Raw genomic sequence first — 16,785 nt, 5'->3', positions numbered from 1 at the left:
ACGCCCACATTTCAAATCTAAAAAGAAACCTTTATATATGTATACCTTTTTCACTTTTGGTGAGTGAGGTACGCTAAGCTAGCTCCTCACAAATTGTCTTTTACACGTTATTCACGTCACCTCTACACAAATTGCATTTTTTCTCTTTTTCTTCTCTTCGGAGTCCATCGAAAGAGTCACATTCATTTTAAGAAAATACAAGATATAACACTAAAGAAACCTTGATGTGCTTCACACCAACTTACCTTTACGTGAGTTTGGTACGCTTACCATAAAGAAATCACTTTTTCAACACATTATTAATAATTGTAATATCAAAGGACACAAAGAAGTAATTTTTTCCTTTTTCACTTTATTTCTTCATCACGAGTATCGATCCATTTGAAGTGGACACCGAACCAAAGTGGAATCATATGTCAGGATAAGGAGGACCACACTCCATCATATGTTCAAGCACTTCCCTGTTGCGCCGTATTGTATACCAGTTCCTATCTTTTCCTTGTACATATGTTTCTGTAAGTGTGGGTGACACTTAAAGGGACTGGGAACATCAGGGCTGCATAGCGCCATATACTGTTCAGTCAATCCAAAACTCTTATTTTACATTTTCTGTTTACTGTGCAATATAAAGTGATCTGTATATATTGTGTTCAAAATATTTCATCTTAAAATATAAATATTGTTCAAATGGATCACTGTTCCTCCAGAAAACCACAATAGATAATCATAGGTTTCCAAAAGCAAGCTCAGGGAGGACGGAAACTTCATACTGAGCAGAGGGCCAAATAGACAGTTGTGTGTGCAGCTGGGTATAGAAACTTAGGGAGGAATTCAAAAGATACAGCTCCAAAATGGCAGCCACCAACAAAAGGGGTGTGCAGGAAAAGTCGGGAGTACCACCACGAAAGGTATATGTGCACATAGGACTATTGCAGTGATGTTCAGTATCCGTTTGCATTGACTCGCCCTCTAAATCTGAAAAATTATTAGTGGAACATCACATCCCAGACTGCCCTGCCACAGTTTTAGCAATCCATTATACAAAATGTGGCAGGGCATGCTGGGATGTGTAGTTCCACAACAGAAAGTGTGACACCACATGTTTTCCTTCTCTTTCTCCATTATACACAATTACAATTTGTGTGAATTTTCCGCTCTCCCCAAAACTGGGGCCAAATGTGAGAATCCGAATGTGAGATTTTTGGGAGAGGTTTCCAAATTTTTTAAACGGCAATCATTTACATGGCAAAAATCAAACTGGTTTTGCAGTGTAAATGATTACCACTTTAAAAGAAAAATGGGGGGGGGGGGGGAAATCTCTCACTTTCTGATGCTTACACCCCATTACATTTGGTCCTTGGTGTCATGCGACTTCCATTGCTATTTTATTGTTGAAATGAACCATTGCCCTGGCGCGAGGACCACTATGTATGTATGTGCATACAGCCGTTATGAAGACGCTATTGCATTGTTGCGTACATTTGATATTTTCCAGACAACATTGCACATAGTGATCGTAAAACCTCCCACCCTTTTTGCAGGATCCAAGAAGTACAGCAAACACTTAGGTATTCAGTATATAAATTGTTTATTGGTTTGTAGTGAAAGACAAAAATACAGGTGGATTAGAACTTCAATGTACAGGTAACTTACACAATTTGTCCCAGGACTTATGGCAAGAACCAGGTTTCTTCACCCCATGAAGGGCACCCTTAGCAAAGTGAAGGGTAGAAACCTCTGCTAGGTTGTACAGTATCTAGCCGCTATAACATATGTAAGAAACGCACCCAAGAAGTAACAGTCTTGTTTTCACTTAATTGCTCTAAGTTAGCATGAGTTTAAAGGCAATATGGCATTTTCCATTCAAATGAAAATTTTTTTTTACATTTGCACAGTGTAAACTGGAACCATGCACAAGAGTTGGCTAGGAGGTAAAAGGTGGCTCTATAGCCCAACCACGGCTGTAAATAGTCTCTAGCCAATGTCCTGTTCTCATTTTCAAGACAGTTCCGCGGCATTCAACGTGTTGTGTACACAACACCTAAATAGTTAGGTGGAAGAGCAGGAAGTAGAAGGCAAATTGCATCAATAGTTCATGAAGAGCTGAACTAAACATTCATATGCTTGGGCCAACACGGTATGGTAAATATGGACAAAACTCCCAACCCCAACAGATTGGGAGCCTTTGTTACCAAAGCCCATTACATGCTGCTACAGAATTCATGTTATACTACCTACAAAAGTGTTTATTGGACAATCAAAACCTTTTATCCTTTAAACCATTCCTATATAATTTAAGTACATCCCAAAATCGGTGAACTCTGAAGACCAGTGCCATGATAACCACAGACTAATAATATTGCAATGTTTAAGTAGACATCTACCATTGTGTTATGGAAGCAGTTGATCGCCAGCGATAGTATCAGACCATCAATACTGGCATTGCATCACACGAAAAGGTAGAAGTGCTGATATACATTCATATCCCTGCTCAGCTCTCCTGCTTAAAAGGACACTTCAGTAATAGTTGCGAACAGCACAGGTCTAAGATACATATACCACCAAACTGAAGACATAGTAGATAAATAGAAGTTTAGTGTTCTATGTGTGCACTGCTATCATTGTAGGCAGTGTTAAGAAATATATGGCAGCAGTGCTGTTAGCAGGTGATATGTCACAAAGGATAATGAGTACAATGAGAACTGGTATATTACACATGGACTGGTCTCTCCCAGAGCAAGTACAACGCAAGGGTCACTCCATGTTAATAAATGCACTTTGGGGAAAATATGTAGTCTGGAGTCTATAAAAATAATGAAATGGTGAGTTAAGCAACTTACTGATGGAAAAGCCTAAAATGCTAGACATGGCTTGATGAAAAAAGAACAAAAAAAAGGTAATATCTGTAGGCTCATATGTAAACTAAATTCCTCATCAGTTTGTGTGGTTACAATGCATTAGTGTGCTTTTTACAGTAGCAGGTTGGTTATCTTGGATCCTACATAGGGAGAGTTACTGGTACCATGGAGTTTTACGGGCCCAACGCAGCGTGAATCCAGCATCTGTCCGGATCTTGATTGATGCGGCTTCAGCCTCCCTCACAGTCTCTTTAACTGACTGCATCAAGTTCTGTGCATTATGGACAAGCATTTCTGTTGCCTGAGACAGAAGATGAGAATAGGTGAATTTGAATATATACGTAATAATAAATGGGCAAAGGACAGCACACGTCTCACAGATTTATTATGCTATTTAGGGGTAACCAATTACCCGTGGTAAAAAAATAGCCCTCTAGGGTCTATCCAATTAGCCCCAATAAACCAGCTTAGACATAATGGGGGAATTTAATAGGATGAGAGATTCAGAAAGTGAGAGAATTGGTAAAAAATCTCCAGGTTTTTTAACAGCGGCAATCATTTACACTGCAAAACCAGTTTGATTCTGACGTGTAAACGATTGCAACTTCACAAAAAACCTGGAGATTTCTTTCCAAGTCTCTCACTTTCTGAATGTCTCATCCTATTAAATTTCACCTGCCACAGTTAGGCAAAACCAAATCCCCAAAAAGCAGCCCTGCCTTAAAACAAAAAGGGGGCTGTGGTGTCTGAATGCACACGTTTCACTTAAGGGCCCTACATACGCAGAGATGTGTGCCAGAGATACATAACGGGAGATTCAGCACAAGAGATTTCACTAATTGGCTCATTTCAGACAATGAGCCACATACAGAGAGATTTGTGTCAGAGATTCAAATTGGGAGATTCAGCACGGGAGATCTCAAATCTGTCACGACTGGACATTGTGCAGCTGGCTACTCTGGATGTGCCTGCCCAGACTGCGCTATATATATATATATATATATATATATATATATATATATATATATATATATATATATATATATATATATATATATATATATATATATATATATATATATATATATATACACACACACAGTATATATATATATATGCATACACAGTTTAATAGTTTTAGTCCCCCATATAAAAAGTTTAATCGTTGGTGGTATAGTGTGGCATCCCCCTCTCCCCTCAACCGTTGGTGGCACAGTGTAAAAAAAAAAAAAAAGAATATACTTACCAACTCCGTTGTCTTCCAGCGTCGCGTCCTCTCACTGCAGCTTCCATCTGACTGCAGAGGGCGGGCGCGGCACCCGGCAGGTCCAGGAAGCGTCTCTGCTGGGCTCCGGCGGCGAGGCTTCCAGGCGGCGGGGCTTCCAGGCGGCGGCAGCGGGGCTTCCAGGCGGCGGCGGCGGCGGGGCTTCCAGGCGGCGGCGGGGCTTCCAGGCGGGGGCGGCGGGGCTTCCAGGTCGGTGGCAGCGGGGCTTGACAGTCACAGTCACCGGCATGACAGTCGCTCAGATGGCCCTGCTCATCCCCGCGCCACACATGCGGGAGATGAGCAGGAGCTTCTGAGCGACTGTTATGAATTGACTGACCGGGCCATTCTGAATCTTGTGCAGATTCAGAACGGCGGGGGCGCGCATGTAAATCGCTGTGTGGGCTATATACACAGCGATTTACATGCATTTTCAGGCATTTTCTGAGCGATTTAGTAAAATCGCTCAGAAAGTGCCTGAAAATTGTGCTGTGTGTGGGGGCCATTACAATGTGTGGTTTCAGGAGTAAACTTTTTTTAGTCTTCTGATGACTAATTAGATAGACCAAACAAAATAACCACCCTTTTTTCACACCTGATGTTTCTTCATGACTAATTGGATACTTCCTTAGTATCTTAGTAATGCAAGAAAATGTTATCTACAAAAAATGCCTCTTATACCCCTTTTAGACATACTACCCGGGATTTTGGCCAGGTTTACCCGGGATTTTCAACCCAGGTCACTCCCAGGATTTTAGTAACAGACCCCCTTTCACACTACACCTCAAATCCAGGAAATACCCGGGTATACCCCTTTCACACATAAGCCAGGCTTTTCAAGCATTTCAGTGTTTCATCATTAAAATGGGACACGCCCCGGCAGCAAAAAATAGCAACATCACATGTTTAAAACTGAAAAACCCGGGTAAACCCATTCAGACATAAGCCGGGTATTATACCCGGGAGTTAAATCCCGGGAAAAACCCTGGTCAATTGCAGGTGCTCAGTATCCGGGAGTGAAATCCCGGGTATACCCTTTCAGACATACACTAGTCCCGGGTTTGGGCGCGTTCATGTGAAAAAACCCGGGATTTTCGCGTATGTCTGAAAGGGGTATTATTAACAATTCATCAAGCCAAAAATGATCACAGATCTTACAAGCAGGCAACAGTACCATGAGCAAACTTATTCTTATGAATGGTTAGATCAGTTTATCTGTATGGAGTTTGCTACATTACACACCACAATTACATATTGACATATCTGAATCTAAAACATAAAATTTTAATCTTCGCAAAACAAATTGAAAAAAAAAATGGATTTTTGTAAGAACTTACCTTTCGAATCCCTTTCTCTGATATGGTCCTGGTGACACAGCTTGACATTGGGATGTAGGAGGGTCCGCAGGAGCCAGGCACCTATCCTAAAGCATTTGGAGGGTAGGCTCCTCCCCTACTGCATCCCAGACTCTTCAGTTCAATCTTTCAAAGCCACTGGAATACATTAACTCGGTACAAACGCCTGCACATATTATATGCACAATTTTAAAATAACTTCTCAACCATATATAACATGAAACATCATGAACTTGGCATACTTACTGAGCGTAAGGGAGGGATCGCTGTGTCACCAGGACCATATCAGAGAAAGGGATTCTAACGGTAAGTTCTTACAAAAATCCCTTTTTCTCTTTCAATGGTCCTGGTGACACAGCTTGACATTGGGACGTTCCAGAGCCGGTCCTTTGGGTGGGTACGCTCAGGTCTGCAGCTCTCATCACTGCTCGCCCGAATGATGCGTCCTCCGACACAAACTCATGAAACCTATAGAATTTGGCATAAGTATGAACAGATGACCAAGTGGCAGCCCTGCAAACCTGCTCAGCTGTTGCCCCATGTCGAACCACCCAAGAGGTGGCGACTGACCTGGTGGTATGCGCATTAATCCTGGCCGGCACAGGCCTACCAACTTTAGTATATGCAAAAGCAATTACAGAACGCAACCACCTAGCAATGGTCTGCTTAGAAGCAGGCCAACCAATTTTGTGTACATCATACAAAACTAACAAAGTATCAGTCTTCCTAACACTCTTTACTCTGTCCACATAAATGCGCAAGGCGCGCACAACATCCAAATTCCTCAATTTGTCCCTTTTCCTTGAACCCTCAGGGGGTTGAAACACAGGCAGAACTATCTCCTGATTTAGATGAAAAGCAGAGACTACTTTTGGTAAAAATTGGGGGACAGCCCTATCATCATGAATTATAAGGAAGGGAGACTTGCAGGACAATGCTCCCAACTCCGATACTCTTTATGCTGACGCCACTGCCAACAAAAATACCAGTTTCCATGTAAGGAATTTAAGGTCAGCCGACCCTAACGGCTCAAAAGGCGCCTTTTGAAGACACTCCAGAACAGAGATAAATCCCATGGTGCTACTGGTTGCTTGTAGGGAAGTTTCAATCGAGAAACCCCCTGTAGGAAGGTCTGTACTTCCGGTAACAATGCTATCCTTCTTTGGAAATAAATTGACAAGGCCGAGATCTGCACTTTGAGTGACTGAAGGCTTAACACCTAGGAAAAACCATCCTGCAAAAATTCCAGCAATTTAGCCAATCTAAATCGTGATGTGTGTGACTTCTGCCTCTCACACCACCGAATATAGGTCTTCCAGACCCTATAATAATTTGCAGAAGACACTGACTTTCTAGCCTTAATCATAGTGTTAACCACAGCCTCTGAGAACCCTTTGCTCTTCAAGATGGCGGTTTCAACAGCCAAGCCGTCAAATTTAACCGAACTGAATCCAGATGGTTGAACGGTCCTTGGTTTAGAAGGTCTGACCTCAGAGGTAGACGCCACGAGTCCACAGACAATCTCTGAAGCCTCAAGAACCAGGACCTCCTTTGCCAATCTGGGGCCCTAAAATCACCGGGATTGCCTGGGCCTGTATCTTTTTCAAAACTCTTGCCAGCATTGGCACTGGTGGAAAAGCATAAAGAAAATTCCCCTCCCAGGGGATGGTCATAGCATCCACTGCTTCTGCCCGTGGATCCCTCGTCCTGGCATAGAACCTGGGTACCTGATGGTTGAACCTGGATTTGCCCTCCGGTCCACCTCCGGAGTTCCCCATTTCAGAGTAATCTGATGAAATACTTGTAGGTTCAGGCTCCATTCTCCTTCCCTCAGCTCCTCCCTGCTCAGAAGGTCGGCCTCTATATTCTCCACTCCTGGTATAAATATCGCTGATAACGCTGGAACATTCTGTTCTGCCCAGCAGAAGATCCGGGACACCTCCCACATAGCCAGTTTGCTGCGTGTGCCTCCCTGGTGATTCAGATATGCCACAGCTGTGTCGTTGTCGGTCTGAATCCTTAAAGGGAGCCCTAGCAGTCTTTCTCCCGCCAGAGAAATCACCTTCCACACCGCTCTCAGTTTCAAGATGTTGATCGGTAAGACAGACTCCTCCGAAGTCCACCAGCGCTGCAGACGCAGTTCCAGGACTACTGCCCCCCAGCCCCTGAGGCTGGTGTCGGTAGTGACTACCAGCCAGTTCCAGGACTGTAGGGACCGACCCCACACCATTTCAGGGAGGATCGAGTTTCTGGGGACAACAACACTATTTGTTCTGACTTCATGGTCTGAGTATTTCCTGACCAGGCTGTCAGAATGTTCTACTGGAACACTCGAGAGTGGAACCTGGCGAATTGTAACGTCTCGAAAGACACCACCATCTTCCCCAGCAGTTTGAGGCACCTCTATACTGATGTGCTCTGAGACCCGAGGATCTCTTGGACCAAGGCAGCCAGATCTCTGGCCTTTGCCTCTGGTAGAAATACCCGATGTAGGTGGGTATCCAGAACAACTCCCAGGAATTGGAGTCTCTGTGACGGCATCAACTGAGACTTTTGTAAATTTAAAAGCCAGCCATGAGCCTGCAAAAACCCGATGGCTTCTGCCAAGTGACTCTTTAGCTTTTCTGCTGACTCCGCTTTGAACAGCAGGTTGTCCAAATCTGGAATCACCGTGATTCCCCTCAGCCGAAGCACCGCCGCCATTACTGACATTATTTTGGTGAATACCCCTGGCGCTGTAGCCAGACCGAAGGGCAACGCCTGGAATCGCAAATGCAGGTCTCCTATCGCAAACCTCAATAGAGCCTGATAATCTGGGTGGATGGGAACATGAAGGTATGCGTCCTGGACATCCATGGACGCCAAAAAGTCTCCCTGGTCCAGGCTTAGCAGCACTGACCGTAGAGACTCCATTTTGAAATGGTCTACCCACAAATGGATATTCAATGACTTTAAGTTTAATATCGGTCTGAAAGACCCGTCTTGTTTGGGCACCAAAAACAGACTGGAATAAAGGCCTTTTTTCCACTCCGCTCTGGGGACCGGGACTACCACGCCCTTCTCTAAAAGAGAGTGAGCAGCTCCCAAAAGAGCCGTACGGAGCCGAGCCTCCTTTGGTAGTGGTGTGGGAATGAATCTTCTCGGCGGAAGACCTTTGAAGGGAATTCTGTAACCCAGGGATATAATTTCTAACACCCAAGAATCCCGGTCTAACAGTGCCCATGCATCTCTGAACAGTGTCAGACGTCCCCCCACCTAGACCACCGCCGGGCAAAACCCCTGGCAGTCATGCGGAGGGTTTGTCCTCTCCTTTGGGGTTTGGTTTGCCCCTGGAGGACTGAAATCTTCCCCTAAAAGACTGCCCTCGAAAGGACGCACCTCCTCTAGGGGAGAGCCGAAAGGACGGCCTGAAAGCAGAAAACCTTGATGTCTGCTTGGTTGCAGGGTCTGGCAGGAAGGTACTTTCGCCACCTGTGGCCTGCTTAATAATCTCTTCCAGTTCAGAACCAAATAACAGCTTTCCTTTAAAAGCTAATGCCTCTAAGGCCTTCTTAGACTCGTTATATGCCTCCCAAGCCTTAAGCCAGAGCACTCTCCTGGCATTGACAGACACTATGGAAACTCTGGCAGCCATTTTGAGAGCTTCCTCCTCAGCTTTCAGTACATACTCTGCAGCTGCTTTAAGCTTCTCCGCAAGTAATAACCGACAAGGGTCAGCGTGTAACATAGTGCACAAATCATTGGCCCACACAATCATGGCCTTAGAGACCCAGGCTGAAGCAATCAGAGGACGTAGGGTGTATCCCACCCCTTCAAATATTGCCTTGAGGTTACCCTCCAGCTTTTTGTCTACGGGGCTTTTGACAAACGTGCCACAGAAGCATCTACCACTGGAACTTTCTCCCAGAGGTCTGCATGAGCCTCAGGCATGGGATACAGGCTTAAATATCTTTTAGGCATCTGAAGCCTTTTATCAGGGGTTTTTCAGGCCCCTTCCAATAAACTTGTAAACCCTCATCTGCAGGGAAAGTATCAATTTCTGTACGCTGTCTCTTAAAAACACCCTTTGCAGGAGTTTTATCCTCCACAGACAAATTCAATGCCTGTTTAACAGCAGTAATCAAATCCTCCACCCCTGAGGCTGAGGACTCTTCAGAATCATCATCCTGATCCCAGGGTATGTCTGTGTACTCTCCTTCCTCATCAGCAGCTAACAATGGTACTGAATAAGACCTTTTAGGGGTCCCCACAGAATCCAATCAAACTTGTCCAACAAGTAATTAAACCTGCTGATTACCTTAGCAGTATCGTGCATGACCAGTATAAGTCAGGATCTGTCTGGGTCAGAGGCAAGGAGCCAGAGGACTGCTGAGAGAATGGCAATGGTCTAGAGGAAGTTACCAGCCCATCACTCTGCCTGTCCAGCAATGCGCCAAAGCATTAACAGACCTGCCCAGGGACTTGGCCCACACAGGCTCTGATAGCACTACCCTCTGTAGTTCGCCCCCCTTGGCCATCTGCTCAGGGACAAATTTCAGTGTACAACCAGCGAGCGCAGCGAGCCCGCAAGGGGGGGGCGCTCCACGTCCCCCCCATGTCGGGATTTCGGCGGTCGGGATTCCAGTGTCGGGATTCCGACCGCTGGCATTACGTATCGGATCCGCCCAGACATGATGTTCTCCAATAACACAGTCCCAGCACATTAAATGTACAGGCATTATATATCACTTAGCTGTCTGTAGTCTTCAGAATGGGGAAAGCGATGCCCAGGAAATCCAATCACTCTGTCAGGATCTGTAAGCCAGCTCCGCTGCAAGCGTTCCGAATGGCGCCAAAACAGAGTGAGGGAAGAGACCAAGTCCCTGCTGCTGCGGGGTCTGTGGCTTTTGGCGCCAACTACCCCCAGACAGCCGCTCCCATTGTAGGATCTCCTAGTACCAGTATCTCCCCCTCAGCTGGGGACCACTCGGAACGTGCCTGTAACACACTGCTGTCCTCTCATATAGGAGCTCAGTGTGTAAGCTCCGCAGAAAATGGCCGCCGCCATCACGGAGCGCCTGTCCCCCATGATCCCCACCTAGCGTGAAGCCGGTTTCAGAGCGCTCCGGAGCCCAGGCAGCTTCTTAAAAGAAGCTGTAAGCGCTGCACAGGGAGGCCAGACAGCGTCTCCCCTGTGCACATCGAGCTGACAGGACGCGCTTCTGTCAGCTCCTGCTGTGCTAGCAGTGTGAGGATTCACTAATGAGAATCCTCACACTGTGCCTACCTAGCTAGAGTAAAAGTTAATAAAATAATAAAAACCCTAACTAACTTTAATCCTTCGGCTGCTCCAGCAGCCCTTTAGAATAGCACCCACTCCAGTGGGCACCTAACACGAACTGAAGAGTCTGGGATGCAGTGGGGAGGAGCCTACCCTCCAAAAGCTTTAGGATAGGTGCCTGGCTCCTGCGGACCCTCCTACATCCCAATGTCAAGCTGTGTCACCAGGACCATTGAAAGAGAAAAATTGTGATGTGGTTAAATTGCCAGACATCTCCTACTTGGAATCATCTTTAAACTCCATAAAATTTTTTTAATTTATCCAATTAAAGGTCATGTTGGGTATTGTCTGAAGTTCATCCAAGGCAATTAATAGCAGCAATACTTCATTGACATAGACGGACTACATAGAACAGTGTTTCCCAATCTCAGTCCTAATAGCACCCTTGAGCATTGACTTGATCAGCCATGGATCAAATATGTACAGAATGAGGTTAGCATTCTGGTCCCGGAATCCCAACATCACTATAAATGCCAGCAGCGGAATCCCTAAAGTGGACATCCTGATCGTACGCATGCTGTGGACTCTGTGTCAGGCCATGGGAGGAGGTGCGAAGTTTAGTCAGCAGTGTGGGAGGGAGGGGGGAAGGTGGGCACTAAGGATGGAGAGACGACTTAGGCTTGCCCAGGCCTAATCAGGATTCTAATCATTGGGAGGCTGCTTTCAGTCTTCTTATCAGCACCCCAACTGCAGCCATCCCTATCTATTTGTACACATCTTCACAGTCCATGTTTTAATAATGTTGTGGTTATATAAAAAAAAAACAAGCATTAATTAAAAAACCTTTTCTCAAGTAGGACTATGCCAGGAACCAGGACTGTTAGTTTGCCTTAATGGCTGAACCTTGGAAACAAGGACAGCGAGGTTAGACATTGCTTGTGTATTACCGGATCACGTACAACAGAAGTGAAGTGCTTTCCTAGGAGATCATGATCACTCAACGTAGCCTTTGCCTAAAGCCTGGCTTCTGTCCACCTTACCTGCTCAGACTCTTCATCACTAATGTTGGTCCTTCCGAGCATAGTTGCCTTGACAGTACTGAGGATCTTGAGCTGGGTGCTGATAGTTGGGATCCGCTCACACACCTGTGGAGAAAATGTCATTAACAACTGCACAGTTTTAAATTAACAGTTTTGATACAAAAAACAGATGCTGCAGAATATTTGTATCGGTCATCAGTTCCTTATCCATTTAGGAGTAAAGAATCCGGATTCTCACACAATTAGCTTTCTCTGGTTTTATGCAAAATGTTCATGGACATGCATTTAGTTTTAAAAAGAATGCCACTCCTAAGTGTCAGAACAAGAGAAAGACAAGTCGATATGACAAAAACTTTGTAAAAAAGGAATCATTGTTTACCTGTAGCAAGTTAGTACGGATCCGCTTATCTGTGCACTGTTTAGCCACTTCTTTGGCCAATTTGGTCACCTCATCTGAAGCTTTAGCAATATCCTTGGCACACTGAATCAGCGCTCTCTTGTTTCCGCTGCCTCCTCTCACAAGCCGAGACATCTCTGCCATGAGCAGAGCCATGCGCTTAGCGGCTGCAATGATGTCGTTACCCTGCAATGGGGAAGAAGTTGGGGGAGAGGTGTAAGGAATCAGTGAAAAGAACCAATTAAACGGCTACCTGGGATAACTCACATCTTTGTATGGTGGCAAGGTAGCTTCAGGAATAAAATCTAGGGCCTTTAATTCTAAGAACTAGAGGAGATCAATCAAGCCTTCTAAAGAGTGGATAAGCAAAGTTGCCAATTGTAACCAATCCAATTTAAAGAGACATCAGATATACATTCTAGAAATTGATAGGTAGCCGCTGATTGGTTGTTATGGGTCATTTTACCACTCCTTAGAATGCTTGATGCATTCTCCCTCCTACGTGGTTTACAAAAAATGTACTAGGTCCACGTAACTATGGTTAGTAAAAACACAGGTGGCCACAAACATCACTCTAGCAACATGTGTTTCTCTTAGAGGCTGAAAAACTAAATACATTTACAGGTTATGCTTTTGATTCATTAGGCAGTAATTTCATGCTGTTAAATGTATTAACAGATCGTAATCTGTTTGTTCTTCTCAATTATTGTGGGACATTTGTTGATAATGATTACTCTTTGTAAAATATGTAAAAGCTTCTGAAATTCTGCCACAGAAACACCAATGAGAGACACAAGAAATACGATCTTTAGGCTTGCAGGATTATAAACACCTGCATGCTGGGAAACAGACTTTCCAGGAGTCACAGTTGAAAAGCCAGTGACACATAACATTGAGGGGAACAAGAAAGACGTATAAGTGAAGTGTGCAGGTTTAAGGATGCTGTAAACAGATCTTTCAAATGGAATGGGCTTCGATACATGGTACAAACAACCCTACATGTGCCACCCTGCCAGGCTGACCTGTGTGGAGATTTGTACACTGTGTTAGTATCAAACAAAGCAATACCTTCATGCACTAATGGCAACAGTTAGTAATTCCACACTTGAATGTAAGGCAATCTGAGGGCGTGAAAAAGAGCACGGCTCTACATTCAGCACCCACAAAAGATGGGGCAAGCATTTTCTACCCAAGAAAGCAAATAGGTCATCTATTAAACATTACAATTCAAACGGAGCGGTAGTCCATTCTTAACGCTTATCAGGACCTCTTTTTGTAAGGTTTAATACATATGTAAGAGGACTCAAGGCCACTATAATATAAACCTTTTTGGTCTGAGTCTAGGAAAAGGCAGAATAGTTTACAGGACAAATTGCTTTCTCTCCACACAGCTCTTACATCATAAAACTTCAATGTAACCTCTTGCACAAATGCAGAACAGTTAGCACATATTAGAAATCCATCATCATGTACCCAGGATACAGTAAGCTGATCATATATTTTCCATAGGGAAAAAGGGTACTTGTGTATTATCACGGAGCCCGATTTTATCTAAATCGTATACGCATACGTTTTCGCGGCCGATTTTCCGTGATTTCCTGCCGATTTGCATGCTATTCCATCCTTGCACACCCCCACTATCCAAGTCCTCCCGACCTGTTCATACCCCCACTGTCGGCGTGGAGTTGATTTTATAAAGCGTGGTGAGCCACCAAGCCCGAAGTGTAGCGAGGGCCGCGGAAAACGATCCCGAAGCGATGCGAGCCCCGGGAGGGGATGCGGAATACACGTCAAGTGATCCGTGTCCACTTGACACACTTTGGGATCGTTTTCCGCATCGCTCGCCATGCTTCGGGCTCGGTGGCTCGCTGCGCTTTATAAAATGAACTCCACTCCGACGTGGATAGTGGGGGTATGAACAGGTCGGAAGGACGCGTCCACTCGCCATGCTTCGGGCTAACTTGGATAGTGGGGGTGTGCAAGGATAGAATAGCATGCAAATTGGCAGGAAATAGCGGAAAATCGGTCGCTAAATCACGCCAGATTTTTGCATGCGATTTGCGGCTGATTTTCGGCAGATTTCGTGGGTGCCGTAATAATACACAAGTACCGGAAAACATGGACAAATATCCTATGGAAAACAAATTCTTAGGTACTTCTTAATTAGAATAGAACTGCAAATGTAAAATGTTTCGGTGTCATCAGTAAGTAATGAACGCTTTAATAGATCTATATATCTGGTGCACAGCTTTCCCAATGATCAAGTGGCTCTTTACAGCTGCAATGTTGTAAAGCGGCAGAAGGGTTATCAATGTCCCGCCTCTGTCAGTGCAGCAATCCTATGAATAGGACGATCACAGATGAGGGGCATTTATAAGACTATGGTCTGAAAATGGCATAGTAGCAGGGAAAGTGACTGGATCATTGGTGCTCCCGCTTTATACAAACTCACCTCCTCCTTGTAATAAGTACACTAACCGGTACCATCTTCCAGCACACATCATCACTACCAGTGGCGTAGCTACGGCTCCGCAGCCCCCGCGATGGCGGGGGGGAGCCGGCGCCCCCGGGGCGCAGGGTCATGGGGCCGTAGGCAGCAGTTCTTTGAGAGCTGCAGCCCACAATACTTAAACTTATGTTCTTCTTCGTCTCTGGCTGGCTCTGTGGGGACACTCATTGACCCGCCCCATGACCTGCCCATGGGGCGGGTCAATGAGTATCCTCACACAGCCAGCCAGAGAGCTCCTCTCCCATTCTTCCTGCCTGGCACTCCCCCGGCTTCCACACAGCCGGCCCCGCTGTCCTTACACTGTTGTGGCTGCCGCTCCCCCCTGTGCACGGCTTGCTGTATAGAGCGGCAGCCGCTGGAGAGCGAGCACTGTGTGGTGGGGCTGCTCCCCCCGATGGACGCTGTCACAGCCGCCGGCTCAGTGAAGTTACAGCCTGCGTGCCTGTGCCAGATACTCCCAGCGCAGGCTGCAACTTCACTGCACCGACGGCTGTGACCGCATCCACTGGGGGAGCAGCCCCCCCACAACACAGTGCTCGCTCTCCAGCGGCTGCCTCTCTATACAGCATATATATGGATGAGACAGGCAGGGACTAGCGCGGCACTTTACCTCCTCTGCCCGCCCCACTGCCTCTCAGCTACCTGCCACCAGCCCCGCCCTGCTGTCTGCCTGAACAAGTTAGGTAAATAATTTACATAAAGTATTTTTATAATATTTTCTATATATATTTTATTTGCGTACCATATAGGGGTGCAGAGAGGACAGGGGGATAGACAGGAGAAGAGGGACAGAGTGGTGAAAAGGAGACATGGAGAGGGGGGGGGGTGCAGGGGGACAGGAGTATGGAGAGGTGTAAGGGGGATAGAGGGTAAAGGGAAGGACAGAGGTATGGGGAGATGCAGGGAGATAGGGGGCAGAGTGGTACAGGTAGGACAGAGGATGGAGAGTTGTACAGGCAATGGAGAGGGGGATCAGCAGGTAGGAATGAGGATGGAGAGGTACAGTTTTTTTGTTTTTTTTTACTGTGATTGCCAATGTCTGGGGAGGGGGAGAGAGGGGGGCGCCAGAAATGTAATTTGGCTTGGGGGAGCAAAATTTCTAGTTACGCCACTGATCACTACCATAACCCTAAAATCTACCCTGATCCCAATTATCCTAATAAATATAGGACCATTATCAGACAAAGCAGAACATACAGCTGCTGCCCATGTGAAACATGACTGGGTCAGGCAGGAGCGAGGAGGGTGTACTAGGCAGTCAGTACATGGTCTTTTCTCAGTGGTAAAATCTTATCCAGAGAGGGTCCCAATGCAAAGGAGCAGCAGTTGGTACAATACATTTTATTGTGGAGAATGAATCTTCAGTTTGGAGTAGACTTATCTATCTACAGCATTGCATTACAACTAATGCTGGGTACACACCTATACAATCGGGTGGTCGGACAAACTATCGTATAGGTATGTATGCAGGTGCGTTCGCAGATAAAGTGCTTTAACCACTTCTGCAGCGGCTGGGATCGGAAGGCCTCATCTCATGTGTGGTTTCATATTTTATATGCTGACCTTCATATCCCATAGAAAACCACCCATTTCTGGCTTAGTGCATATGGTAGTTAAGCTGGGTGAACACTACTCATCTAAATCGGGAGGGTTCAACCCAATCTGCAGAGTGATCGCAAAATGGGTGCAGAAGGATAAAGCTAATGTGTACCCAACTGCTCTCTAACCTAGTATCTGTTTTAGGTGTAGTAATCATTCCAGTCTTACTTCTGTTACAGACTTTCTTTTAAAATGCCAACACAGGGTTTAGAACGGCTTCACCTAGCATGCGTCTCAACTGAAATGCCCCTAGGGCAGGGCTGGGCAATTGCGGTCCTCCAGATGTTGATGAACTACACATCCCAGCATGCCTTGCATCAGTTTCAGCATGGCCACATAGCAAAACTAATGCAAAGCATCCTGGGATGTGTAGTTCATTAACATCTGTAGGGCTGGTGTTGCCCAGCCCTGCCCTAGGGGGATCATCTCACTAGGGACCCAAGTCATCTATTTGAGGCTGGTTTTTCTTCTCTTGGCCAAAATGCATTCAGAAGTATGGTTAA

The 16,785-nt window shown here is 45.6% G+C and overlaps 1 protein-coding gene across 2 annotated transcripts in view; it reads right to left on the bottom strand.

The window, feature by feature from the left end:
- Window positions 1-1,571: 1,571 nt before the first annotated feature.
- The window catches only part of VCL (vinculin), a 106,674-nt gene continuing 91,460 nt past the window's right edge, over window positions 1,572-16,785 (bottom strand). For both annotated transcript variants that reach the window (XM_083146200.1, XM_083146201.1), the window contains 3 exons: window positions 12,157-12,360; window positions 11,778-11,882; window positions 1,572-3,159 (listed from right to left, as the gene is read on the bottom strand). In XM_083146200.1, the coding sequence (XP_083002326.1) occupies window positions 3,013-3,159; window positions 11,778-11,882; window positions 12,157-12,360 (456 nt within the window). In that variant the 3' untranslated portion in view covers window positions 1,572-3,012. The remainder of the gene's footprint in view (window positions 3,160-11,777; window positions 11,883-12,156; window positions 12,361-16,785) is intronic.

This window comes from Crinia signifera, chromosome 6, assembly GCF_055691185.1.
Source record: "Crinia signifera chromosome 6, ASM5569118v1, whole genome shotgun sequence".
NCBI classification, from domain to species: domain Eukaryota; kingdom Metazoa; phylum Chordata; class Amphibia; order Anura; family Myobatrachidae; genus Crinia; species Crinia signifera.
Note: the sequence above shows the minus strand (reverse complement) of the source record. Positions and strands in the feature narration are given on the sequence as shown.